This window comes from Volvox carteri (assembly GCF_000143455.1).
Source record: "Volvox carteri f. nagariensis unplaced genomic scaffold VOLCAscaffold_47, whole genome shotgun sequence".
Lineage (NCBI taxonomy): Eukaryota > Viridiplantae > Chlorophyta > Chlorophyceae > Chlamydomonadales > Volvocaceae > Volvox > Volvox carteri.
In genome coordinates, this window is record NW_003307590.1 from 158,942 (window position 1) to 186,918 (window position 27,977).

The 27,977-nt window shown below is 57.3% G+C and overlaps 1 protein-coding gene across 1 annotated transcript; it reads right to left on the reverse strand.

The window, feature by feature from the left end:
* Positions 1–418: 418 nt before the first annotated feature.
* VOLCADRAFT_65425 (dynein heavy chain 9) lies at positions 419–27,056 on the reverse strand (the record flags this gene model as incomplete). Its single annotated transcript, XM_002954933.1, has 50 exons — positions 419–850; positions 1,181–1,465; positions 1,781–1,978; positions 2,300–2,393; positions 2,717–2,847; positions 3,237–3,401; positions 3,900–4,119; positions 4,500–4,588; positions 4,879–5,167; positions 5,442–5,697; positions 5,914–6,319; positions 6,661–6,771; positions 7,061–7,177; positions 7,786–7,902; positions 8,234–8,374; positions 8,676–8,831; positions 9,169–9,268; positions 9,553–9,770; positions 10,006–10,089; positions 10,296–10,415; positions 10,604–10,806; positions 11,233–11,452; positions 11,767–11,925; positions 12,122–12,262; positions 12,584–12,713; positions 12,979–13,085; positions 13,268–13,369; positions 13,964–14,677; positions 14,888–15,080; positions 15,407–15,729; positions 16,156–16,265; positions 16,660–16,852; positions 17,075–17,662; positions 18,219–18,889; positions 19,256–19,421; positions 19,598–19,744; positions 20,280–20,384; positions 20,673–20,829; positions 21,029–21,116; positions 21,429–21,714; positions 22,056–22,207; positions 22,657–22,822; positions 23,244–23,320; positions 23,647–23,743; positions 24,050–24,196; positions 24,531–24,682; positions 25,173–25,443; positions 25,784–25,895; positions 26,293–26,539; positions 26,888–27,056. The coding sequence occupies 50 exons, from the start codon at positions 27,054–27,056 to the stop codon at positions 419–421; spliced, it is 10,122 nt and encodes a 3,373-aa protein (XP_002954979.1).
* Positions 27,057–27,977: the final 921 nt, after the last annotated feature.

The window sequence follows — 27,977 nt, forward strand, 5'->3', positions numbered from 1 at the left end:
AGTAAACATACATAGATACACGCGCGTACACGCAAGTCCCATACATATATGCACACATGCTTGCGCGGCAGCGCCGCCCACCCGCTCGCTTAATTACCTGCTCGCTCGTTGCCCTGTCCGGACAACAGGACGAGAAAGGGGCGGAGCGACCCGCCACTGGAAGAGATAGAGCACAACCGTGAGGGCCACTAATCTCCCTTTCTTAGAAGTTGAATCCCCCTAGACCCTTTCCTTACCCCTTCTAACCCTCCCTCTCTCCCTACCAACCATTGCCCCGCTCGCCTGCTTCGATCACGCCTGGCTCTTCTCCTCCCCGCCTCCTCCTGCGTCCTCCCTCCTCCCCCTTCACCCTCTCTTCCCTCTTCGCCGTTTTTTTCCACCCCACCCCACAGTCCACGATCCACCTTAACCCTCCCTTTCAGTCGTTCAGCGATGTCAACAGCGCCACGCCGCGCTTGGTCCAATGCGCAGGCTCCCTACTCGAAGGCAACCGCACATCCAACACAAAGTTCGTGGAGTGGCCCGTGGTGGATAGCACACCGCGTCGCTCCGTGGTCTTATAAAGCGGGCAGACATAGTGCGGGAAGACACGGAAGCGCGTGATCTCGCGCGGCACCATCCAGATGGGTGGCATGGGCGTAAACAGGACCTTGGGCTCGGACTCCTCCAGCTCATGCATGTCCACGCTCCACCGACAACCCTCCAGGAACAAACCGAAGCAGTAGACGCCGTCGTCTGGGGGGTTATCCACCTGGCCCGGCAGATCCCGCACCTCGAAGTCGAAGTCGATGTGGTCGATGGGGATGCGGCACTTGCGGGCAAAGTTCTGCTTGGCACCTGTTAGGAAGGCCTAAGATGGGAGGGAGGTGAGTGAGGGAGGGAGGGAAGGGAGGAGAGGGGATTGGAGGAGATGAGGGATGAAGCTACAGAGATCAAGGTACACTTGGGCAGGGGATAGCGGAGGAGGGCAAGGAAGGTTAAGGAGAAGGGAATGAGCAGCTTGGAGGAGACAGAGCGCAGGCTAGCCTTGCCGTGGCAGACACACAACACATCGATACGCAGACTTTCTCCGAGGCCACTGCCTCCAAACACACCCTCATCACCGTCACCCTCATCATCCACCCCCTTCCTCGCCCTCCCCCCCAACATCCCTCCCAATCCCCCTCTTCCCACCCCCTACCTGTGTGAAGAAGAACCCGCTGATCCAGAACACGGTGGGCGCCCCGCTGTCCACCCAAGATTGGAAGAACGCCACCCGCTCCAGCACCTCCTTCACGTAGGCGCCCAGAGGCTTGAGGGAGGGGAAAGACTTCTTCAGCCACAGACCCGGTACCTTGCCGTCGAACAGCGCCCGGCCCACGGCATCCAGCTCTGCAGACATGAGCGCCAAGCCCTTGACGGCCTTGCCCAGGTTCTTGAGACTCGTGCGGATGACTGTGAGCAGGTTGTTGAAGCGAACCAGCTCCTGGGAAGGGGGTGTAGAGCGGAGAGTGGTGGAGACGGGGGAGGAGGAGGGAAAGAGGGGATGTGTGTAGCTTGAATGCTACGTAAGGTGAATGAATGCAATTTGGGCGAGATGCCAGCGTCGCTGCTCACCAGGCAAGGATGCTGCCGTATTCCACCCTCCGCCATGCTTATGCTTCTACCGCCGCCCCGCAACCCCCATACCCTCCACCTCCCCGCTCCGAAACCCTTAATCCCCACCCAAACCAAGTAACCAACCGACGTCCTCGCTCCACCCCGCATCCCCAACACCCCCCTGCCTACACCTCCCTCCTACCTGCGCCAGCACCGTGTTCATGGAATTGTAGTAGTCCTGCGGGTAGAGCCTCTCCACCGCCTCGATGTCGAAATTGGCAGGCAGCCGACCCAGCACCTCTGCAGCCACCGCCCCCACCGAAGACTCGAAAGAAGCGGCACCGCCACTCGCCTCCCGGCTCTGAGTCAGCATCAGACTGTCTAGCAGCAGGTTGGTCTCCTGCAGGCGGTTAGGGCGGGGAAAGGACAGGGAGAGACAGAGGGCGGAGGATGGCAATGGTGTTGCGGAGGAGGATAAAGTGAAGACGAACGTGAAAATGAAACTGCATTCCGGGGTCGGGAAACGGAGAAGGGCGGTACACAACCCGGGGCCAAGCTGGTCTGGAAAGGTCGAAAACAGCGAGATGGATATGCACCGATCAGCTGCGAAGAGCATGTGCCGGGACAGCGGCGTGGGGGTGGGTTATATTTGGGGGGTAAAAGAAATGATGTTGCGTGAAGTCATGTTACGTCAATAAATTCCGGGACAGCGAATATTCACCTGCAGGTCCTTGGTAATGTCCGCGTTTTCGTGGAGCCCGAACACCTCGGGCTGAGCGATGAGGGGCAGGCTGTTGATGTACTCCATATAGCCCCTGGAGGAGGGGTAGCGGAGCACACAAGGGAGCAGGAGGTGTGTAAGAGTAAGAGAAGTGAGGAGGTTGAGGAGGAGAGAGGAGGGAGGCAAGGGGGGGAGGTAGCAGGGCGGGTTTAAGTTCAAGGGGGCGAGTACCGGATGGCGTGCCGGAAGGCCAGCCTCAGCAATCATGTAGATCTGCCTCTCCTAGATTTCCTATTACAGACTATATATACAAGCTATTACAGGCTATTACAGACTATATATACAAGCTATTACAGGCTATTACAGACTATATATACAAGCTATTACAGGCTATTACAGGCTATTACAGACACTCACTTGTAGGTGGTAAAAGGTGGCGGGTAGTAGGTGCCCGATACAGAGAATTTGTAGCCCTGTTCGTGAATTTGCTGTGTGTAGTAGGTGGACAGGATGGTCATCAGCGTGTGCCGGTCGTGGGAGTCGGTCACCTGTGGTGTGGTGCGGTGCGGTGGGGGGCAGCAGAAGCGGCGGGAGGGCGCCATGACCCATGAGGAGGGGAAACGAGACGGGGTTACGGGGTTGGGAGCGGGGCAACAACAACCCCACAGAGGGGGTATGTGTGGGCAATAGCTGATAGTGGTGGAAGGGAATATAATGGCACAAGGCAAAGGAGGAAGGGAAGCGTGGGGTGAGGTGTTCGGACATGATGGATGGTTGCTGGCTGGGGGCGACATGTGAAGGTGACAATGAAACGACAGCAACAGCAATTTACAGTAAGAGCTGTAGCACCTGCAACCTCTGCTGCTGCAGGAGCAGCAGCAGCAGCAGCAGCAGCAGGAGCGCGTCGGCTGCCGCGAGCAGGGAGGTTGTTGCGTACCTTGCCGCCGTAGTTGCACTCGCCGCACGTGTATGCGAGCGTGTCGTATGGGATGTCCGGGTATTCGTCCAGGAACATGCGGAGCTGCCGTACGGAGATGCGCAGGTCGTTTTCGTTAAACTCGTACGGGATGTTCCAACCGATGGGTCCGAACTTGCGACGCTCCTGCGGGAAAGGAGCGACGCGAGTCACCACCGAGGGATAAAAAGTTACGGAGCCTGCGTCTCATAAAATGTTGTTATATCTTGTATTATATACATCATTTCTCCGCGCAGCACACGTCCTATCTGCCCACCCCACCACACGTCTCCATACCAATGCACGGCGAATCCACTCCACCCCACTCCCCACTCCTACTCCTACTCCACTCCCCACTCCTACTCCTACTCCACTCCCCACTCCTACTCCTACTCCACTCCCCACTCCTACTCCTACTCCACTCCCCACTCCTACTCCTACTCCACTCCCCACTCCTACTCCTACTCCACTCCCCACTCCTACTCCTACTCCACTCCCCGCTCCTACTCCTACTCCACTCCCCACTCCTACTCCTACTCCACTCCCCACTCTTACTCCTACTCCACTCCCCACTCCTACTCCTACTCCACTCCCCACTCCTACTCCTACTCCACTCCCCGCTCCTACTCCTACTCCACTCCCCACCTGCACAACCGAGTGGAAGAACGCCAGCCCGAACAGCATGCTGCGGAACTCGCCGTCCTTGACGCAGCCGGTGAAGAACTCCGGATTGGAAATGGGGTCGGACATGTAGGTTCTCAACAGACCCGCCCTCAGGCCCTTGGGCGCCTCGTTAGTCATCTTGACGCCGTTCTCCAGAATGGAAATGGGGAAGATGGGTGACGGGTAGGAAGTCAGCCACAGCCTGCAGGAGCAGCAGCAGCAACAGTAGCATTGGAAGGGGAAATAGCAGCAGCAGCAGTACGGTCAGGCGGCTGAGCAGAAGGGTGCTGAGGGCAATGGAGGACAACAGATTATATGTAAATGGGGTTTTCCTACAGGCCTAATCACTCAGGCAAATTCTCAAGGAAAAGGTTCTTGAGCCGGCAGCTGAGGAAGCCTACAGGAGAGTCCATTGTCGCGGGTGGGTGGGTGGGTGGATTCGGCACTACGGCGAACATTTTTTCTCAAAGCAATGAATCGTTTTTCTTTTGCCGTTCCTCCTCCCTTGTTTTCCTCCTTCTTGTAAATAAGCGCCTTTCGTCCACCACCCATCAGCTTGTGAGCCCATTGTGCAGCGCGCACCTGAAGTTCCTGTTGACCTTCCCATCCACCAGCTGCTGTTCGCAAATTAGCTCCAGGGTGGGGAGGAAAGACTTGGCCAGGTGGCAGTTCTGCATTGCGGTTAAGGGTAAATTAAGGATGATTTGGGTCCGGAAGAAGGATGTGGGTCGGGAAAGTAATGGCCCAACGGGAATTTCGTATAAAAAGAGACCGAATTCCGCGCAAACCCCAGAAGACCGACTTTCAAAAGACCAACACGGGTTTTGATTGCGGGATAGGAAAGAAAGCCACAGAGACTGTTGGTCTAAAAATGACCTCAAGGTGCCAACAATGCACCTACCCCTAGGTACCCCCTCGTCCCCGGTGCCCTAACCCTGCCCCCACAACGAACCCCTCACACCTGCAACACCACCCAGAAGCCCTCTGCCATGCCCTGCTCAATCCAGCGCTGCGCAATGGGCCCCTGGCCCTGCCCCAGACTGACGCTCTCCATGCGGATGCCCTTGTCGTCGGCGAACATCTGCAGCGAGGCCATGGGGTCGGAGCCTGGTGACAGCACGAAGATGAGCGGCGAGGTGGCGGTGGAGTCGTTGAAGGAGGGCTCGATGGCGAAGGGCATTGGCTCCACGAAGCGCTTCCCCATGGTGTCCGCCACGAACAGAGTCAGAGCGGGGATGAGCTTGTCAGGCCTGGAGGGAAGCGGCGAATGAAGTGATTGGGAACAAAAGGGGTGGAGGAGGGCCGGGCAGAGTAAGGCTTCGCTTTAGATCTTTTGCGTTTCCGGCGATCGACAAGTCGGTATGGGTGGAAAGGGGGTTAGGGAAGCAGTCCCTCGAGTAGTTAAGATTATAAATCCGTGCCCACGGCCCCACGGACACATACCCTTACCTCCCGCAGCGGTAACCAACTACCTGCCATGGCCTTCACTTCCACCATCCCAACCCATCCCAGCCGCCCCCGTACCTTATTGTCCGCAGCACCAGTATTCTCTGGAAGGGGTCCAACCTTGACTGCCACGGCTCGGGCAGAGCTTCCAAGTGCGGCTCCAGGGAGTCGTAGATGCGCTTCCAAGCAGCTGGGTCGGCCGCCACGTGGTCCGCCAGTTCGCCCCAGGTGGCGGAGGCGGAGAGGGCCGAGGCACGCACAATCTCGCCCCACATGCGGTCGCTGATCCATTCCGGGGCGGGGTTAGGGGAGGGCAGGTCGCCCATGGCAACACCTGCGTCCATACGCAAGTGCGTGTGCGTGTGTGAGGGGGGGAGGGAAGGAGGGTACGGTGAGTGAGTTCGGGTTCGAGCTGTGATTTTGTTTTGGTATACCGTGTGTGGAGATTTGAGGCGGGCTGCGGAGGGAAAGCTAGGGAAAGCCTTGACGGCAACATGCAGGGAGGACGCTCCGCCCCCCAAACCATCCCCCCTCCCGTCATCTCGCTCACCTCCTGTGAGCATGAACCGCAGCTCATCCGCCGCCATCTTGTGCTCATCCATCTGCAACTTGCTGACCAGCACAAACGCAAACAGCAGCTTGTCCTTCTCGAACAGCGACCGACACACGTTCTGATACAAGAAGTACGTAAAGTAGGAGTTCAGCAGCTGCAGCCGATCGTCCAGGTCATCCGAACGCTGCGAGTCTGCGATGGCGCGCACGAAAAGGTCTACGAACCAGCGCAAGGAGTACTGGTACATGGGATCGATGTTGGCCATGTCGGTGACGCAGAAATAGAGGAGGGACGAATGGTGGGCTACCGGTTGGTAGCCTGCGCGCGCCTCGTCGATCTTGGCCTCGGTCACGTCGGCCACTTGCTGCTTCTCGCTAATCTCATCGGAGAGAACTTTGGAGGACTGTCGGGCGGAAGAGTAAGGTTGGAGGTACGGAGGAGGAGGGCAGGAAAAAGGAACAAGAGGGGAAGGTGGAGGGCATGTAAGGAGGGTTATTAAGGGAATAGGAGCATGACCAGGATGTTTGATGAAAAGGATGAAGCCCCTTCTTCAGGACCGTCAGCCCCACATACCACAGTACTTGCCCCTAAGCAAGCAAAGCTGATCGCAATCGCAATCGCACATGTACACGGATGCACCACACACGCGGCTCCCGAAAAGGAAGGACGCAGACCTTGTCGGGTATCAACACGCAACTGCGTATCGTACGTAATATGCAGCGCTCGCACACACGCGTTATATACCTGCAGGATGTTTACACCCTCCTCGTCCTCCAGGATGTTCCCCTCGCTCGATGAAAGCACCCTGAGAATCTCATCCTCAATCTCCTTGAGTCGCTTCTTGTTCTCGGCACCCTGCAGGTGTAGGTAATAAGTAAGCGGTAAAGGGGTTGCGAAGGAGATGGCACCTGCACCGCGCGGAACACACAAACACACACACACACACACACACAGAGCCGCACCCCCAAAACGTACAGACCACCATACAGACAAACACCTGTGCACAAGCACACAGGTGCGCATGTGCACAGCCTCTGATCTCATAATCGTATTTGGCATTGGCCTTTTTGGGATCGGCGCTCCCTCCCTCCGTGTATTGCCTGCACACCCCCGTGCCTCCCCCGTACCCTCACATCCCACTTACCACCAGGATGAGCTTATTCTTCTCCTCCTCCAGGTCAGGTCGCTCCTTGGCCACCACAATACCCAGCAACTGGTCCTCTAGACCTTCGGGCGTGGTCATGAAGTTGAGCAGGCTCACCTTCAGAGGACATGGCGGGAGGCGGGGAGAGGAGGAGAGGGGACGAGGTGGGGGCAGTGATTCTTTTTTCATTTAGGGCAGGTCTCAATTTATTCCAACCTAAGTAACAAAGTTGCTAGGGTCGTCGTAATTTATTCCTTAAGTGTGGGGCGCGGCGAGTGGGTGAAATGGCGTTCGGTTTGCTTGGTTTGGCTTGATTAAGGAAAGGGTTTTAGGGTCATATATGTGTATAACATGGGATGTTCCGATCTGAAGACCTGACTGAAGACAAATGCACCCACAGGACGGGATGGGGGATGGGAAGGGAGCAAAGGGCAAATGGAAGTAGTAATATGAACCAGACGCGGTAATGTCCTCGAGTAGGAGGGAGCCGCTTCCCGGATATGCGATAGGTTGGATGGGGGGGTTTGGTTGGGTAGAGGGGAAAGGAGAGGGGGAGAGGAAGGGGAAGGGGGAGCGAGGGGGCAAGTGTAGTGAAATGAAGGGTAAAGGTTAGGCTGAACCGCATTACAGTGCTCTATCCCACGTACACATACACACACACACACTCGCTCTCACACACATACACACACACCCTCTCACACACGCGCGCGCGCAGGGGGACCTACCTTGGTGCACAGCTCGGGTGTATAGTGCGGGTTCCTCAGTTTGGTGGTCATGTAGAACTTGAAGTCCTCGCTGTACTCCACGGTGGCGTCACCAAGGCGAATGCACATCGCGCCACCCTGCGGATGGGATTGGGATGGGATGGCAATGGCAGGAGGGCAGCCAGGCGAAGATGATGATGATGAACGAAGAGGGTTTTTGTTGGCGGCATGAGAGGGCCAAAGCACTCATGAACAAGCAGTTTCATAAACAAGCAGTATGCTCAGGGGCACGATATGCCAGGGAGAAGGAGGAGGAAGGAAACGCCATGGCGTCAAGATGCGTGTGCACCTCAACCCCCACGTCTGCTGCCCACGTTTTACACCTCTCGTTTGGGTCATCACCTGTGGTGTGTCATCCACCGCCACCGCCACCACCACCACCACCACCACCACCATCACCTCCGCACACCTGTTTGAAGGTCTGCTTCTGTAGCAAGGGCTCCAGGGATGCGTCCAGCGACTCCATCACGTTCTCCAATAACACTGGCTTGCCGAACTGGATGGCGTTCTCCAGCGTACGCAGGTAGTTTGCGTCCGTCAGCTTGATGACCTGGAGCGTCGGGGCGGGGAAGGGGAGGGGGAGGGAAAGGGGAGCAACAGGTGGAGGTGTAGACATGGCACGCAGCAAAGGGACGTTTGTTGTGAGAGTTGGTGCAGAGTTCACGACGAGTTAATCAGGATCACTGGAGATTTGCTACAGCAGTAGTTTCCTGCAAAGACTCCGTGTACACGATATTTGGCCCCACCGGGCGATGAAACCAACAATCCAAGAAGGATGGGGGGAAAGGACGCACCGAACAATATACGATTTTGCACCCCAATCCCACCCGCCTCGTCCCCCCGCCCCGCACCTGCAACCCTGCCTCCTTCTCCATGTTGCGGATCCACTTGTTGGCCAGTCCCTGCGGGTCTATGCACAGCGGCCAGCGCCGGCCCTGGTCGATGGCGATGGAGTTTTCGGTGCTGAAGTCGTCCTTGGGCAGACCCCAGATGTTCCATTGCCGGATCTAAGGGAGGAACCCACACGGGAGGGCGACACGGGAAAGGGGGGCCGCACAGGCGCACGCAAGCGTGTTTGTAGAGTGCGTGTGGCTGAGACGAACTGAAAACCGCGCTGAGTGGAATTCAATCCTGCGTATCGTCAATCTCAGATATACGAAAGAGAAGAATAGAATGACGATAATCATGGCGCGCATGATGGCGCACATCACCCGTAACACGCTCTGGCTGGGATGCGCTCCGTGTCCCTGTCCCTGACCCGAGCAAATGGCAAATGGCAAGGTCACATCTTCCCAATGCCCGTCCTGACCCTTTTCCTTTTCCAACCATGGGACGCACTCCCACCTTGACGGGGTCTCCTAGTACGGTCTCCAGCTTGAACCGGTCGTTGCAGGGCACACCGCTTCTCTGGCACGCCGCCACCCACTGCGCCAACACGGTGGACCTGCGTCCATCCAATGCCACCACACGCAACGGTCGGTACGCGACCAGGAGCCCCGGGGCATTGCGGTACCGGTCAGTGCTCCATCCAGGAGGCAATCAAGGGACTTCAAGACTCCAAAACCCATCTCATCCCATCCCCTTTCCGTCTTCTCCGCTCCACCGCCCTTCCCATCAGCACTCCCATCATCGCTCCGCCAACCTCCCAATCCTACTCTCCGCGTTCGGAATTACGGTTGGATTTCTTTGTCGCTTTCGTCATCGTCCCTCCCTCCTCCGTTCCCTCACCTGTACATGGCCGTGAAGGGGCCCAGGTAAGCGATCTGTCCCGCGGCCAGCAGCACATCGCCAGTCAGCTTCACGTACAGCTCCCCAAGGGTGCGTGCCGCCGTGGTCCAGCGGCTCTTCTCGCCGCCCAGCCCGCTGATCAGCTTCTCAGCGCGCTCCAGCTTCACCGTGCACATGTGCACGTCGTGCTCCAGCTTCTCCTTGCGGCGCTTCTTGTCCTGTGGGTTTTTGTTGGGTTCGAGGTTTTATTTTAATTCATTGCTTTCCGGACCGTATACGTTTGCAAAGACTTAGGGCTCGTGTTCGTATGCGGCACATGGGACGAACAGACTTGACAAGTACAACGCTTTGTGGCTCTCTGAATTTGCGACGCCTAACGACTACTGACCCACGGGTCTTTGGGTGTGTCAGAACGCGAAAGGAAGGGTGCCTCCGGTGGAGAGTAAACCGCACCTGCAGGTCTGCATCCAGCCTCGCCAGCTTGTCCATCACCAGCTTGAGCTCGGCTTGCTTGGCCCGAAGTGCGCCCATCACCACCTGACACAGGATAACGGGGAAACACGACAGCATGGAAACAGCACGAAGGTGGGAGGAGAGCCGGGAGGAGAAGAGGGCAGGCAACACGATCGGTTAACGATGACTCATTCTGGTGGACGTGGGGGCGGACGTGGGGAGGCCCCACTCCCTCGTCACACACCAGAGTCCGCAATTTGTGTCCCCTCCAGCCCCCTCCGTGTGCGCACCTCGAGCTGGCCCTCGGCTTCCCGGAGCTTCTGGCGCTTGGGCTCCACCTCCTTGATGACCTTGTCGTACTTCTCCATAGCGATGACCCACGAGCACAGACCAGCGCACGCCAGGGATTGCTGCGGATGGATGCGTCCGTATGGGGCCGGTGAAGGTTGAGATGAGCGGGGAATAGGAAGGGGCAATGTCACGGCGTTTTGCAATCGCGCAAGGCCCCTGACAGGCCTTGACCCCGGCTAGGCTTTCTAGCCGGTATATATATGAACCCAGAGTCCTCGGGGGAAAGGGTCGGAATATTAAGACGCACCTTCTCGATGACCTTGGGCTGGAAATCGGGATCCTGCACGAAGGGCCTGATGCGCTGGATGATCTCGGGCGGGATGTGGTCCTTGTCGTACTTTTTGAGCGACTCTAGGAAGTCAAACTCCATGAGCATCTTCTTCGACGCCTCCCAGTAGTCGTCCACCATGCGCCCCGTGTTGGTGTCCTTCATGCGCACCGGCCGAATACCTGCATATACGCGATTTGGCGGAAGGGGAGCGAGGATATGTGAACGTGAGCGTGTGCGCGTGCGCGTGCTTATGAATTGAGCGTGTCTGCAAGGGACGTGGATAGCGCGTTGACGACTTTCGCGAGGCAAGCAAGCTCACCACAACCATGAAGGCTATGCCGTGTTTGGTTACGTGCAGAACCGGTGAATAACAACGATCGGATTCATTGTAACAACATGTATTCATTTTACATTACCAAGTCGCTGTCACCATGACCACCAGTTCCACCAACACCAAGTCGGACGGACACCGGTGCCAACCAACCCAACCCACACCACCGGAATGCGTAAGGCAGGATGTGCGAGCCATGGCAGCCCAGACGGCCACACTGCGAGCCCATCCGTTCAGCCACCCAGCCACACCCGAACCCCCCACCATCACGCACCTTTCATGATGCAGATGGCCTCAAGCACTCGCCGCACACCCCCCGGGGGGCTCTTCATGCCCTTAACCTCCGTGATATCCGCGGGCTTGAGCGTGTTGAGCGCCGAAATGGCGGCTTCCAGCGCGGGTAGCGCCTCCGCCAAGTCCGCCTCGCACTCGTCCTTGATGGCCTTGACGGTGGCGGCCTCGGCACTGGCGGTGGCCTCCTCTTTGGATACCACCTGCGTGGCGTGAGGGACAGGGGTGGGGCCCAGGATTTCAGGATAGGCAGAGAGGGGCAGGCAGTGGGCCATGAGGAAAGTGATGAGGGGAGGGAATCAGAAATGGAAACAAGACAAGGCTCCGTTTTACTCGCTGTAGCGTTTGGCGTCAGGTATGTATATTCACTTTAACATAAGCAGGTTTAGGCGTGGCGCCTAAAACCAACCACCTAACCACGTTACCAACTAGCTTTGGCGTACTGAGCAGACTGGCGTACTGGTGCTGGTACGCACAAAGGTCGGACAGAGCAGACTTGGGGGGCACGCTACTGTACCTGTTTGACTTTATCCGCCTCCACACTCTCCTTGCTGATGACCTCCATGGCAGCTGCGGTCTGGCGGGTGGACTCCTCCAGCTGGGGCTGCAGCGCTATGAGCTCCTCCTTCATGCCAGTGACACTCTCCTCTGTGAGCTGCAACTTCTCCAAACCGATCTATACAACATCAGCAACGACAGCAACAGTAACAACAGCGTCAGGACGGACAAAAGTTACAGCATCATCAGCAGTCATCAATAGTAAAGGCGGCCTAGGCGGCTGTGAAACAGGGGGGCAGAGAAGGACAAAAGTTCAGCAGTTTAGCAGAATCAACTCCGCCGCCAGCCACCTGACCGCATATCCTCCGCCCTACCTCGTATCGCCGTTTGACCGTCATGACCTCGTTCTGCCTCTTGGCCAGCAAGCTCTTGTAGCTGAGCAGGAGCTCCAAGTAGGAGGTAGGAGTCACGTAATAGAAGCGCCGGGCCTCAGCCAAGTAGCGATCAGTGAGGGCCTGATTTGACGGGATAGTGTTGTGGCAGCGGGAGGGAACGGCCATGAGGACGGGGCGGATCAGGGGTTCCCCATACCTTCTCCCCTTACGGAACTCGAACGGAACACGGGACAAAGGGCCCCGGCTGCTTCCTCCTCTCCCACACATAGCGAACACACGCACACAGGGATTCCGTGTCGGGAGTTGAACAGCGTAACACGACGTGTGGCACTTAGGCACAAGCTCCACGCCCTGCTGCAGCTTTGCTCGCCTCCGCTTGTTCTCCGAGTCAGGCAGTTGCAATAAAGATCAGCTAAGCCATCACCTCACGCGCGCGCCCACCTGCACCGACTGGTGGAACATCACGCACAGTCCAGGGAGCTGTGCCGCCACACGCTCCTCCATCCCAACCAGGTGCGCCAGGAAGCTCTGCGCCACCGTGTGGAGCGCATCAGTCGGCCATTTGGTAAACCTGTTGGGGGTCGGGGGGATGTGTGCGGAGTGGGTGGGGACTGGGTGGGTGAGGAGCTGGTGTGTAGATCCGTGGCAGTTCGGAGGATGGGCAGGGCAGGGTGGTCCAGGTGCCCGATGATGGTCCAGTCGGTTAGGGTCTTCTTCCCCAGGCCCCGGGGCCCTGTTTGCTAAACGACCCTTTTACGAGGCGAGCCTGAGTCGCGGTGGTCAATCCCTCTTTCGCTAGCCTCGATTATGGGCCCTCGTTTCCTAACCTGTCTTACCAGTCGATGGTGGTGCAGTTGACGAGGGAGGGGAACTTGCGCAGCCTCTCCCGGAAGCTATCGCCCACAGGGCTGAATGACAACACAATGTGCATGTTGCGACGGACCTGTACCGCACAGGGTCAAATGGCAGACAGGGAGACGGACGAGACACGCCAGCATTAGAAACAGCGACAGCATTACCAGCTTTAGCAGCACACTATTTCTCAGCAACAGCAGCAGTGCCGGGGGAAACGTTAAGAGGGTAGAAGTTGTTAAGCTGAAAAAAAACATCCTTATGTTGTCGTACCTCCTGTACGAAGAAGTTGTACAGCTGCGTGCGGCCACCGTCCATGCCTGCGGCCTTGGCGCGGGGCCGGATGTTCTCGAAGATGGCCACCAGGTCTCCAGACTAAGCGAGAGAGCGGGCGGGCAGAAGAGGTTGGGGCGGGAGTCGGAAAGCAGGTCATTCAACAGCAGCGCTAGTAGCAGCGCTAGTAGCAGCGCTAGTAGCAGCGCTAGTAGCAGCGCTAGTAGCAGCGCTAGTAGCAGCGCTAGTAGCAGCGCTAGTAGCAGCGCTAGTAGCAGCGCTAGTAGCAGCGCTAGTAGCAGCGCTAGTAGCAGCGCTAGTAGCAGCGCTAGTAGCAGCGCTAGTAGCAGCGCTAGTAGCAGCGCTAGTAGCAGCGCTAGTAGCAGCGCTAGTAGCAGCGCTAGTAGCAGCGCTAGTAGCAGCGCTAGTAGCAGCGCTAGTAGCAGCGCTAGTAGCAGCGCTAGTAGCAGCGCTAGTAGCAGCGCTAGTAGCAGCGCTAGTAGCAGCGCTAGTAGCAGCGCTAGTAGCAGCGCTAGTAGTCTACGCTAGGCTGTCGCAAACGTCCCTTGTCGTGCACGGCGTTCATAGCATTGCCGATATGAAATCTCGACAAGAATCTTTTGCTGCGAAAAACTGCGGAACGAGGGAGGCGGCATCTTCCCCTAGCCTAGCCCACCTTCCCCTACCAACACACACCTGCATGAGGTTCGGCACCTCATATGTGTTAAGCAGGTTGGAGATATCCTCCACGAAGCTCTCCTCCTTGATTTGCGTGTCGCTGAACAGGAACACCACTCGCTTGTTCGCCTCGCCAGCCATCCTAAGTACCTTCTTCAGGTCATCATGCCACTCCGTCTTACAGTACGTCTTGCTAATTTCAATCTGGAATACCTCATACTCCTCGATATACGCCGCCAGCCGCGTCAAGCTCTGCCGCCCCGAGCCGCCCACGCCAACCAGCAGCGCGTTGCCGCCGGGGCTTGTGATGATGCGGCAGATGCGAGCAATATGCTCCAGCGCAAACTGGAAGATGACCAGGTTCATCGGCTTCTTGGAGGTGGCGTTGTAGTCGGACAGGTAATCCATCACGACGCGCTGCATTAGCGCCTGGTCGCGTACCTCGCAATAAATCTTCGGATCAGCTCCAGGAATCATGAAATCCGCAAAGACCAGCGACCGAAGCGCAGAGAGCATGGTCTCGGGTGGAATTTCCGCGCTGCCTTCAAGATTTAGCACCTTGTTGAATTTTTCCTTGAAGTGTCGCTCCACGAGGCCGGAAAGCGTTTGTCCCATCCACACGCGGTCCGTGTCGTCCACCAGGCGGTCGTAGAAGACGCGGAGCACCTCGTGAGTCCACAGGCGGATCATGGAGATGTTGTCCTCCACTGCGCCAGCGGCCTTGGTGATGCCCTGCGGGTGGAGCCCACGCCGAGGGGGGAGGGCGAGTGTGTAAGAAATATTTGGGACAAACGGGAAAGACATGATAGAGGTATCATATCCAACAACACTGTGACATCAACAACTTATTAACAACAACAGACCCGCCTTCCCTTTTTCCTCTTCTCGCGGATTACTTTTGAAAGTTAATGATTAAAAGCTGATACAGGGGAAAGTGCGCACCTGGAAGACCTTTGACACGTCTCGAAGGTTGAACGTGTAGTGGCTCTTGGCGGGGGTGGGCAGCAGCTCCTTCTGCGCCAGCTGATATACCTCCAGGGAAGCCGCTACCAGCGGCCGGGCCAGCCGCGATACACCACCTGCCTGGTAGTTGTACTTGCGCAGCCACCACTCCACTAGCGCAGTGAAGATAGTGCTGCACGGGAGGGTGGGTAAGGGGGGACGAGCTGAGCCGGGGAAGGGATAGGCGCAGAAGGAGCACCGTTCAAACCACCTGACGCTGCCTCAAGTTCCACACACGGACTGCTCTTTTCCTGCTCGAGTACGGCATTGCGAGCAGAACAGAGAACACCCCGCCCTGCCGAATCCCAAACCACTCCGATTTCCAACCCTCCACACGTCCCAACGCCTCCCTGCACCACAATGTGCACGGTGGCCAACGTGAGCTTGAACTTTGGCTAGCCCAACCCTACCCCGCTCCAACCAGCCCATCTTTAAATGACGCGTCCCGCGCGCGTTTACCTGAGGTTGTCCGAATCGAAGGCCGTGAGGCTGATGACCGAGAAGTGGCGCAGGTAGCGGTTGGTGACGGTGTTGCGGCCGCCACCTGGCGGTCCCATGGCCGCGACGAAGTGCACATCGACCAGCTTACGCATGGTGAGCTCTTTGCGATCGTACCAGCCGCTGTGGTCCATGAACTGACGCAGCAGCTCGATCGGAGGCTGGGCGCCGTATTCCTCCACCTGCGGCATGTTGAGATCGTCCACGAAGATGACCATGTGCTTGCCCTGGGGGGGCCCGTACACTCCGCGCCGCCTCTTGTCCATCTTGCCGTCGATAATGTCCTGTGGGTCGTGAGACAACCAGAGCAGGATAAGAGAGGAGCGGATCAGAGCGGATCAGGTTTAAGCAGGTAAAGGAAGTGCGGAGGAGGTGTCGATTAGGCAGGTGGAAGATGCGTAGAGCAGGCACCAGGCTATCAGGAGGTACAGACACTAGCAGGGGCCAGACACTAGCAGGGTGGGTCAATTGTGTTTATCCGTCCGTCTGTCTGTCCGTCCGCCTGTTCACCTGTATGTCTTAAGCACCTCCGCTATCTATCTATTGCCAGTGGTGAAATGGTCCCTGGTGTAGATGTAACCAACCCGGCGGCGCGGCTATGTAAGAAACACCCATACACCCCCCCACAAACACACAAACACGCACGCAAGGCATGTGTTCAAGCCGCCGTGTTCCGAGACACTGTGCCATGTTCGACGGCTCCCCCTCACCTGCGTCATGTTGGCACTGGTCTGTGCCGAAAAGGTCATGAGCATGTTGGTGAACGAATCCGGCAGGCCCTCCTGCAGGTGCCGCTTCACGTAAGCGGTCTTGCCCGTGCCTGTAGGGGGTCACGGTGGGAAGGCGGAGATGAAATGAATACGCAACGCGAAAAGTAAAGGACATTCGGGATGTGGGAAGGGGGAAGAGGCGCGCGTGGGGTGGAAAAGGACCGCTACACGCCAGGAAATACATACCGCGCCATACCCAGAGCTCCACCATCCGCAATAACATAAAATACATCCAATGTAGACATCACTTCGCCAGGCTTTTGTGCAGCTTTTCTATGGACACGATACAAAAAATGAAGGTAGGTGGCCCACCACGTGGCTCACGCCATTCCATCCCCAATACGCAAGGCACCATTCGCTCTCCTGAGCGTCACTCCGGCCTCCCCCTCAAACCCCGCCCTAACTTGTCCCACCCAATCCAACATTCCCGCCAAGCCAACCCACCCGTGGGTCCCACGAACAAGCAATGCATGTGGTGTGTCACCAGCTTGTCCAGCAGGTAAGTGTACCTCACGGTATCCACCGTGGGCACAATAATGGTGGTGTATTCCGCCTCCACATCCAGCGCCTTGCTCTCAATCGTGTCCAGCCAGGGAATCCACTTAAGCCGAGACTTGTCAAACATGAACTCATACACCTGCTCAAGACGCGGATAAGTCGGCGGAGGATCAGGAGGAGGGATGGGATGTAAATCTCTTATCGCAACCAGCCAGCAGTGTACCAAGCAGCCAGATCGTCACAGCTATCCTCTTGGGTTTGACGTCCTAGCCATGCGCGACGCATGCATCTTGGTCATTGTCACAGCCGCTACCATTATCACTCGCCGCCCTCGCCGCCGTGATTCGACTCAGGCACTCACCGTCCTGCCCTCCGGAAAAGGCGCCGTGACCTTGTGCGGCGTACCCGATGCCACATACGATGCCACCTCTGGTGAGGGGTCGTGTGCCAGCAGCTTGCGCAAATGCATGTCGAACTTGGCCCGACCCTCCGCATCCGTCAGCCCGCCCAAGCTCCACACCAAGGCAAACAGGAAGCAGCCCTGCAGCAGCGTCGTGAGCTGCTGATCCGTAAGCTCCTTCACGTTGATGGTAGGGCTGGCGTTGGCGGCGGCAGCGGCGGCGTTGCTAGCCTCCGGCTTGAACTCGTCCAAATGGCACTCCAGCATGCGCATGAGGGAGCAGACAAGGTTGATGTCCTGCATGGGCTGTGGGCTGCGCACCAGCTTGAGTGCAACGCGCAGCATGGGGGGCACCAGCCAGTCGAACATGTTCATAAGCTGGAGCTTGAGGCTGGACGTTATGGCAGCCGGCAGTGTGTGCAGCCAGGAGAGCATCACGGGTCGCCAACCCAGCAGCGCAGGCTGCACGTATACCATGCCGCAGCGGGAGACGGTGGCGGGGGAAGCGACGGCCAGGTCCTGAACCTCGAAGATCATGTTCATAAGACCCTGTGTGATTGCGTGCGGGGGGATGGGGCCGGGTGAGGAAGTGTGGGGAGGGTGAGGTGGGGGGTAGAGGCCAACTTGGAGGTCGGATAGATATGGAACGGTGTACGCAAGTACGGTCTGAGGACCGCACACACGCATTCCGACGCATGCATGCCCCTCCATGTATCCCCGCATGATCAAGACGCATCCGCATATCCACACACACATACACACAGTTCGGCGGTCGTTCCCGAGGGGGTATTATACGGCTAGGTGCACCTGGCCTGTGTCAGGCCCGGATCGATATGTAACAAATACACACACACACACACGCACACTCACGCACACATATGGGCTTTGGCATCATTCTCCTTGTCATCACCTACTTTATAAATAGATTCAGCAATTTTTACCGCCGCTTTGTATTACTTCCTTCGGTACGGAGACTCGTGCGCCATCCTCAGCGCCAGCTCAGTCCTTACAAGACGTATTGTCTCACATACCATTTGCGTCTCCTACCCTCCTACGCAGTTACATTTCCCACACCCAGCTGCCCGTCCTTTCCCTTCACTCATACCTGCATGGCAATAATTTCTCCGCTGTTGAGACACAGCTTCTTGTTGTCGTCCAGCACCGTGTTCATGTTCTCAATCCAAATGGCGTCCACTGGCCCGTCAAAGATGACCCACTTGCGATCCGGCGATGTGTCACGTGCGGTGTTGCGGAAAACCACCGCCAGCACGCCGTCCGTCCATTCCTTCGAAACCGGATCCTCTGCGCCATACAGCTGACCCATGGTGATCGACTTGGGGTTCAGCACATAGTACTTGGTGTTGAATTCCTTATTAAGACCCTTCGCGTGTAGGTCTGATAGCGCCGCTGCCAGGATGCGGTAGGCCGCGGTTTTCATGCCGAACGACTGTCCCACAAGCATCAGGCCGTGCCGTACAATGATCATCTCGTACAGCTGAATGATCTTGATGATGAAGCTGTCGAGGGATTGTAAGTTGGCCTTTGTGCAGTTATCCTTAATGGCGGCGACAAGGTTGTCGTAGTCCACGACAGGCAGGGCGACACCGGGGAAGAGGTCAGAAAGGATGCCGTTGAAGAGGGGCACGTCCTGGTCCAGAAACTTAGGCAGGTTGACATCGTTGATGGCGCGCAGCATCAGCACATCCTCTGCCGAGTCTGGAAAGACGCGCTTCAGGTTGCCGGCTGCACGCAGCACGCTCATCACAGCGCGCATGCCTGCGGGTAGGACGTGGAATAACAGCATGTGCCAAGGGCGTTATGGCATGGCAGCGGAGGCAAGAGAGGTAAGAACGGCAGGCCAACAAGCAGCCATGCGTAGTGTGAGCGGAAGGCATGAGTTCAACAGGAGGAAACATCAACGAAGGCAGTAACATGCCGCGGGCCCTGATGCCAAGTGATGGAATTACCGTCACCCAAATGCTCGAGCGGGAGGAAGCCTTAGTTTAAAAACCACCACTATCGCATTTATCGCTGCAACAGAGTCGAGTCGCACAGCCCGAGCTGCACAACCTTGCAAACCCCCACATCAGTTCCCCGCGAACACATACGTGCGTATACATATTGGTGTGAGACTGCTCTCACCGTAATCGTAGTGGTCCTGGCTGGACAGCTGCTCGGAGCACAGGCGGTACGTCTGCACCAGCTTGCGCGCCATGGCTCGAGCCTCCAGGTAGCCGTAGCTGTATAAAATGATCTCGGAGATCATGGCGTAGTCGGGAACCATCATCGCCACGTCCCGGAACAGCGCCTGGAGGGGGGAATGAGGAGATGGCAGATGGAGATGAGGAAACGGACGTGTAAGGTGTTGGTTGCAGGAAGCCAAGGACAAGGGCAAGGTAAAAGCTGCCCCTCTTGTGTCCTATAACTCCATTATTGCCGGTCGTTTCTATAAGCGATATCACCCCTGTCCCTGGCAGCACGCACCTTGAGGTTGTCCGGCAGCTCGGAACGGCCCGCATATCCAGGGTTCATGGTAATGAAGGTGTTGCAGGTGGGCACCAGCCGGATTTCGCTGCCCTCGAACACAAACGTCTTCACCTTGAGCGCCTTGGCACGGACAATCGTCAGCACCTGGGGACAAGGGAGGAGGTCAAGGCAGGCGGACAAGGCGGACAAGACAGGCAGGGTTGGGGGGATCATATACGTTGGCGGGGACGCGTGGCCAGCCGGGCCGGGCGTGCAGACGGCGGAGAGAGGTATGGGGCCCAGGTAAGACGTGGTGTTGTTTGTGCCCACATGCGCGAAGAATGGCCCGGTGGGACGGTCTTCTTACTAGTCGCTATTCTGGTAGTCATGCAACTAGTCTGATGACGCCTTGAAACGGAAGTGGGATGGCGTTTATTAGAACCACCCGACGAGTTGGCCCGCCAAAGGCCCAACATAGCACGGTAGAACCGTAGGAGCAACGGTCTTTCCCCCCTTATGGACACGTTCCTTCCCCCCCCCCATCCCCTCCGCACACACACTTTCCTCGACCGCCCATCTTAGGAAACACGGCTTACAAAAGGCCAAATCGCAGTGTGACGACTTGGGGTCCCTACACCGCTCACCGCCGATCCCACCTCCAACCTCCTGCTGTCTCCCCCCTCTCTCCTGTCCCTCGTACCTGCTGCGCCACCACCGACAGCACCTCCAGCTCGATGCGGTTAAACTCATCGAAGCAGGCCCAGGCGCCACTGCAGGCCAACCCCTTGAAAAAGCGGCCCATGGCCTGTGTCGCATTGTGTCGATTGCCGCAGCCCCATGTTACGTGTGACAGGGCGTGAATCAGGGACGTGGGAAGAGACCCACACGCAAGCGGGCAAGAAGTTGAGAAAGCTGTGGTGGCTACTGACAGCGCTGTAAACCCACAATATCAAGAAACCGCCAACGGCCAGCAGCATTTTTCACATTTCCTTTTCATGATCTTTCCCCGCCTGTTCTACAGCAGATTATAACCATGCATAATTTCCGCGCCAAAAGGAAAAATCCAGTCTCGCACTCTTGCCAACTACCCCACCTTGTAGTCCAGGCCATCGGAGCAGTTGAAGACAACGCACTGGATGGCCAGCGCTTTGGACAGATCCTTGGTGGTCTCGGTCTTGCCGGTGCCGGCAGGGCCCGCGGGGGCACCTCCCAAGTTCATGTGGATGGCGCCCATCAGCGTGCGGTAGCACCTAGCAGGCGGGCGGATGCAGAAAGAGGTGAAGAGGTATGTCAGGTTGGCCCGTCCCTACATGCCCCACCTGTCCTACCAATACTGCCCGCCTAAAACTACATTACCGCATAACCCAACACACGTATCCGTATCGCTAAATCCCCAACACAGTCCCCAACCCTGTGACTCGCCCAAAGCCCACCCACCCGGCCACCTACCTGTCAGTCAAAGGCGTAATGACGAGGCGGCCGCTGTTGCCTAGATACTCGTAGCCGTAGAGTGCCTCAGCGTTGATCATGCGGACCACTAGCGTTTCCTGAGGGTGCACACCTGCAGACAGGCAGACAGGCAGGCAGGCACGGCGGGATTAAGGTAAAACAGGAAACGCCATGTTTTCGCGAGCCCTTCAGCTCATTTGCTTCCCAAGCCCTCTACCCAGCCTCCCCACGGGAGCGGTCCCTTCCCTCCTTTCCCCACCACGTGCTGCTTTCGACCTTCAACTGCTCCTAAACACACTCCCGCACCCGCAGCCCTCCCACACACTCCCCCCCAAGTCCTGCTTTTACATCACCCGCCTCCTCCCGCTCCCCCCCATCCTGCTCCAACCAACGTACTTACCAGACGGCGGCTGCTCGTTGAACTCCCAGTAGTACCTGAGCTGGCTCTCCCACTTGAAGTCCCTCGTGTCCTCCACACCATCCTTGGCCATCGCCGCCACCACGTCACGCGCGTGCACGTCAATCACCACCAGCGCTCCACAGGTAGCACGTTCCAATGACGCCAGCTGGCCGCGAACCAGGTTCACGATCTTATTGAGCTCCAGAGTGCACCGTTCCGAATAGGACGCCAAGCCGCGGCTGCCGCCGGTCCGGATGGCGTCAGTCACCTCGCGCGTCCAGTACACCTACGGAGCGACCAGATCCACAGGCATTACACAGATATAGACATTGGAAATCAAGATGTGAACAGAAAGAAAGGGAAGCCATCAGTTACATTAAAAAAAACGCCGGTTGTGGCTTCTTCTTCTCCCCAACCCCAGCGTATGTGCGGCACGGTGTAGCTTTTCGCCTGATGGTGATGGCTGGTGATAAGATTGGCAGTGTAGCAGATACCTTGTTTTTGCTTGTTCCGCACTTGAGCCTCCGCTGCTGTTTCAACACATGCGACCCGTGCTCCCGCTACTGGGTAATCCCCGCATACACACACGCACACAGATACACGCGGCCCCGGGGCGGCAACCTGTACCTGGCTGCAGTTGAGCACTATCTGTCCAGGCCACTCCAGGATCCAGCGGCTGCGTTCCGACCGGGCGTAGGCCTCCAGGGAGTCACCCGCGATCTTGTGCAAGGTGCGCCGGATGCAACTCTCAGAGTCCAGCAGCCACTTCTCCACAGCTCCTAGCGAGGGCGAAACGTAGCGGTGGGGACAAAGGAGGGAGGACGAAGGGGGGGAGCTGACAAAGAGAGGGAGCGGATGTGCTAAGAGGGCAAGGGAAGAAGGGGTGCAATGTAAACGGAAAAATGTAGGGCTGGAAGCAGGATTGGAAGAAGAGGAGGGCTCTTGGCCGGCTAAGGACGAAAATTCGCAGTCCTGCCACCGATTGACCCGGTCCGAAACCACGTTTTGGGCAGCTCGGCACACAGGGCACGGCCGTAGAGTAACAAGATAAAATACACACACGCACATCACACACACTTCTACCTGAGCAATGAGGGGAAAATTAAGGCATATGGCTGAAAAGTGCAGGACAGGGCGGAGCGAAATAGTGCGGAAGGGCGCAGCGGTGGGGCGGCGGCGGGGGCGGTGCCACGCCTGCTTTTTTTCCCTCTTGTGCAGGCGCACGTACCTGTGGCGGCAGGGTTGACGGTCTCAATCCACTGGATCTTCTCGCCCTCTACGGAGATGAGTCCGGAAATCTCGCCGTTGCGCTCAAAGATGAACTCGCGAACCGACTCAAAGCACTTCTTGACAAAGGGCTGAATCTTGAGCGGGTCCTTGGCCTCCGACAGGATCTAGCGGGGGAGTTTCGGGTGCAAGGGGAGATGTGGTTGCGTGTGGCAAGGTGTAAGATCGGAAAACCGGACGAGGAGTTTAGAGTTTCTTTGTGCATTGTGTGCATTGTGCGTGCGTCAAGAGAGACTAGACAGGAGCTACCATGTATATCGGCAGGGCAACGCCTTGCAGATGAAACATCCTGCATGACTTCACCCATACATCTAGCAGTAAATGTTCCAGCCTAGCGAGCAGTGCGGGAGCTATCTGAGCACTATATGACCGCCTATGCACCTGATCACTTCCTGAGCCACGTCCCTACCCAGGCCGACCCCGTACAAAACCGCAGAAGCAAGCTATCTCCACCCATAAGGAGGCGGGGCACACAGCCTGCAGGACAACCGTACCTGATGCAGTACCTAATGCCTATCCAGCACTCACCTCCAGCACCTCGTCATTGGATAGAAAGAAGAAGCGTGGGAAGGCCGTCTTCTTCATGTCCAAGAAATCGTTCAGTCCTGCGACGGGGAAGGAAGTGGGGAGGAGCAGCCTAGGTGAGTCGAGCCTTGCACGCGCGGGTGGTCTTGGAGAGGTAGGCGACCAACCGGGCAATCCGAAATCCCGCCAAACCGTCATTATCCGACAGTCCCATGCCCCCAAAATCGGCAGGTATCTCACCTCGCACTACTAAGGGAGAGAGCCTACCAAACCCCAACTGTCCCCCTCAATATTACGGTTGTAATCTTCCGTAGATATTGTGTGAGGACGGAGTGGCGGAATATCCCAGCGCAGCCCTCCTTATCACAGAATCTCACCGAAGCCCGCCCATTCAGTCCCTACTCACCTTTTTCCACCACGTCCAGCGACTGGTTGCAGGCAATGAGGTCCTCCAACAGGCCGGGCATGTCTGCCACATCCATCATCAGGGGCTGGGCGCGAACCTGCGGGTGCACACGGGTGCATCATGCACACGCACCGCCCAGCTACAAATTTACCAACGCGGCAGCAGATCATTTACTATTTGAGCTAAAACTCACACCGTGAAATTAAGGACATTGATAATGCCGTGGGTAGCAAAACGGAAGCGTACAGTACAAAGTGGCCGCTGGCGGCGCAAGGGAACGCAGGGAAATGGAACCGGAGAGCGCCGAGACACCCGCCAGGACAGGCAGATGGAGCGGCAGGACAGGCCGGCGGTGATATAGCGGCGGCGGTGGTATAGCGGCGGTGGCAGAGCGGCAGCGCACCTTGTCCATAATGCGGCGCCAGATGCCGTCCATGTCCCTGAAGGCCTGACCCTCGCGCGGGATCTGCTTCATGATCTCCTCGGCGCCAAAGATGGGCTCCAGGTACTGCCACTTGCCTTGACACTTGAGCCACTGGTCCAAAATGTCCTGTGCAACGCAAGGAGAGAGGATGGGAGGAACGGGGGGGAAAAGTATGAGGAAAAAATTACGGAATAAACCTGTTGACGTTTTTACTCGTGACTCCAGGTAGAGAAGAAGCGGTCTACAGAAAGAGCGCGGCCGTCTCGACCCAACAGCACATGACACGATCCGACAGGAGGAAGGGGAGGGGAGAGGGAGGGAGGATGGGGGGGGCAACGGTATGCAAAGCTGTGCGAGCACACGTGCCTGCAGGAGGTGATGCATACGGCGAACGTGGCAGACACTGTACATGAAAGGTTAACGAGCTGAGAAACCCGCCGCACTCAAACCAGGGCCGTACCTGGAATCTAACGAGTTTGCGCTCCCATGGCACCAGGCGGTCCACAAAAGGCTTGGCGAAGGGCGACGCGGACATGGCCTGGCTCTTGACAATGTGGTCGTCCAGGAGACCTAGAGCCTCGTCCACGGGACCACCCTTGAGAATGAACGTGCCTGCAGGGGTAGCAGCAGCCAGGGAGCAGGAGGGCAGCAGCAGCAGCAGCACGGTAAGTAGGGTAGGCAGAGCCGAAAGGTGGGAATTTCAAAGGAGTTCGGAGCAGGCTTGGGAAACGCCGAACCACATGGTCCTACGAGCCCAGGTGCTGATGCATGTACGTTTGTTTGTATGTGGTGCTTATGCATCCGGATGTGCATGCTTTGACGCGTGTGGAATGGCATTTTGGCGGCCACTCAGACCATCCTCGAACCTGATGCGGTTGGGTCTCTCCACTACCACTACCATTACCACTACCACCCCCTACCAAGCTGCCCAAGCTGATCTAAAACCTGATACCAAACAGCTTCCGTTGATTAGCTCTACTGCCAGGCCGTGCTCCGCTGCCACACCCAGGCCTGGCCAGACCCCAGCAGAGGCCCAGACCAACCGTTGAGCTGCTTTTATCCCCAACCAGAGGCGCTGGCCCCGGAAGAGCACGTCGCTCACCCGTCTCCTTCCACGGCCCCAGCTCAAACGCCAGGCCCTGCCAGTCCGCCATCATCTTATCCAGCGCCTTCTCAATGCTCCACTCCCGGCTGGCGGAATCCGAAATCTCGCTGATGCGCGCGATGTGCATTTCGATATCGAAGTCCAGCAGGCGTTTGAGGCTGGTCACCTCATCGCGCTTAATCTCAAAGCCCACCAGGTCCGCCAGCGCCGCCCAATGGCGCTCCCGCAGACCCGGGTTACAGATGGCCGTGATGAGCGGCAGGTGTTCCTGTGGCGTTGCGGCGATAGTTTAGGGGAATCGGTGTGTGTATGCTTGTATGTATGTGCGTTTGTGCATGTGCATTTTATATCATGTCTGACCGGGCCTGGCGCTGGCCAAGAGGTAAGCAGCTTACCTCCTGCCCTAACGGCAAGATCGCCTAAGGAAGCACTCTCCTAAACAATGAAGGGGGACATGAGGGACCCTCCTTTTGCTCCACATAGAGCCTTGCGCTCTGAGCAGCACGGCTACGGATATGCAATATGGGTGTACGTACTGTGTGCTACGCCAATCGCTAATCCCCCCTCCCCCTGCCGCTTTCCCTCCCGTCTACTCCGCCACGTCCCACCTGGAAGGATTGCACTCGGGACTTGGCCTCCTCCGCGACCGCCAGAGGGGCGTCCCGCTGCTCGCTCACTCCCGCACTGCCACTGAACACCTTGGTCAACTTGTACAGTCGCCTGGAGTGGCGCAGCGGCAGTGAGAGGGAAAGGATTTCAGGAAAAGCGACAAGCGAACCTGAGCGATTCCATCGACAAGCGAACCTGAGCAGATCAGACTAAACCGAGCGAGGAGGGGTGCAGGGGGGAACGAGAGGGCCAAGGCGTGCGCAAAGGACGGCAAAGGCAAGGCAGGTGGAGGAGTCGGCACGCGGTTTGGTGGCCACGGACTAGGGCGTCATACAAAGGAAGGAAAGCGGACCCTGATGCGATTCGAAGCTGGAGTGTGAGACACGACCTGGGAGAAGGAGCTGGAAGCTGGAAGTCCTGCGGAAACCCTTTCCGAAATGTGGCATATGACGGACCGACCGACCGACCGACCGACCGACCCGACAGACAGACAGATAGACTGATTCACCTGAAGGCATCGTTGGTATCCGCCTCCACCTCCTCGGGGTTGAGCTTGTAAAAGGGGCCGTTCATCCAGGAGGCAAACTTGTCATAAAACTGCGAGACAGTCGTCCACAGGATGACGTACGGCTCCAGGGTGGCAGACAGCTTGGCGATGATGCCGTACTTGGTAGGCGCCCAGCCGAATAGGCGCTCCTGGCCGTTGATGGTGTCTCCCTCCACCTGCGCCAACTTGAGCTTTTCTGCCAACTCCGCTACCTGGGAAAAAAGAAGGTAGGCATTAAGGAAAAAGAACAAGATATAAATGAGAAGGTTAGGGGCGGTGTTTTCATGCCTGTAACATTCCATGAGAGAGAAAACTGCTCTTTCTCCCTTGGCTTTGCCAAGGCACAACCTCTACCCACAAGCCAAGTCCCATTAAGACCGGGCCAGCGCAAGGCCCGGTCATGCAGGCTACCCGAAAACACGCCCCCCGCCTAGCCCGGATGCTCCATCCTACCGCCACAACTGCAACCACCAACAACAGCAAGAAGTACGCACACACACACGCACACACACACACACACACGCGTGCGCGCGCGTGCGCGCGCGCACGCGTATACGCACCTCTCCCGCGATCTGGTCCCTCTTGACGATCTCGTTCTTGGTGCCATACGACTCGACCTCCTTGGCATACGTCTCCAGCAGCTCCCCAAAATCCTTGCGTCGCGCCTTGAGCTGCGCCTCGAACTCCTTGTGCTCGCCGTTGACCTTGGTGTTGGCCTCGCGCATCACCTGTGGTGGGGGAGGGAGGGGAAATAGGGTTCGGAAAAAAATAATTACAATTAAATCGAAAAGGGTTGAAACAGAACAACCACGAGCGGCAAACTGGGAAATCCCCAAAGTAAACGCAAGAAGGCAAGAGTAAGGAAAATAAACAGATCATTGCAGCTATCCCAGAGGTAGTCCTCAACAGCAGGTTAGCTTCCTGCGGGAGGTCTAGGTCCGGCGGAGAAACCAGATGCGGATACCGAGTGGCATCGGATACCAGTAAAGTGCAATCGTGCTGGCTTGGGTCCCCCCAATCCAATCCACCCACCTCGATCATCCTCCTCGGCCACTCGTACGCCTTGATGGCCACCTCCAGGTCCTCCTCCGGCACCGGAAGCCTGCCCGAAGAGGACCGTGCCATCATCATCATCATCATCATCATCATCATCATCATCACAGTACGGCACACAATACACACCAAGATGGTACCACCACACACATGAGACACACATTCAGATTATTATTACCCGTCGTCCATGCAGGTCTGCAACTAGGTAAAAGAGGCGGGTGGCACGTCTTCCAACGTGCCGCGCACCCGCACCCCAGCTTTTCTGCCGCTCTCGGCTCCCCACTAGACGAGGAGCACCACCCACCTGTGCATCATGAGGAAGTCGTCCTTTTCCTTGTTGCGGGAAATGGCGTCCCTCAGTCGCTCCTGGTCCTGGCTGCACTTGGCGATGTACTTCTTCAGGGCCAGCAGCTCCTCGGCCGTGTTGCTGGTCTTGCCCACCTCGCCAGTCATGATCTGCACGAGGCAGGGAGAAGCAAGGTAGGCAGATACGTTAGGTAGGTCGCCAGGTAGTTGGGAATAAACTTTTTTAGCTTAAGCAGAATTTACATTACTACTTCTGGAATAGCTAAGTAGGCCGGTAGGTAGGTCAG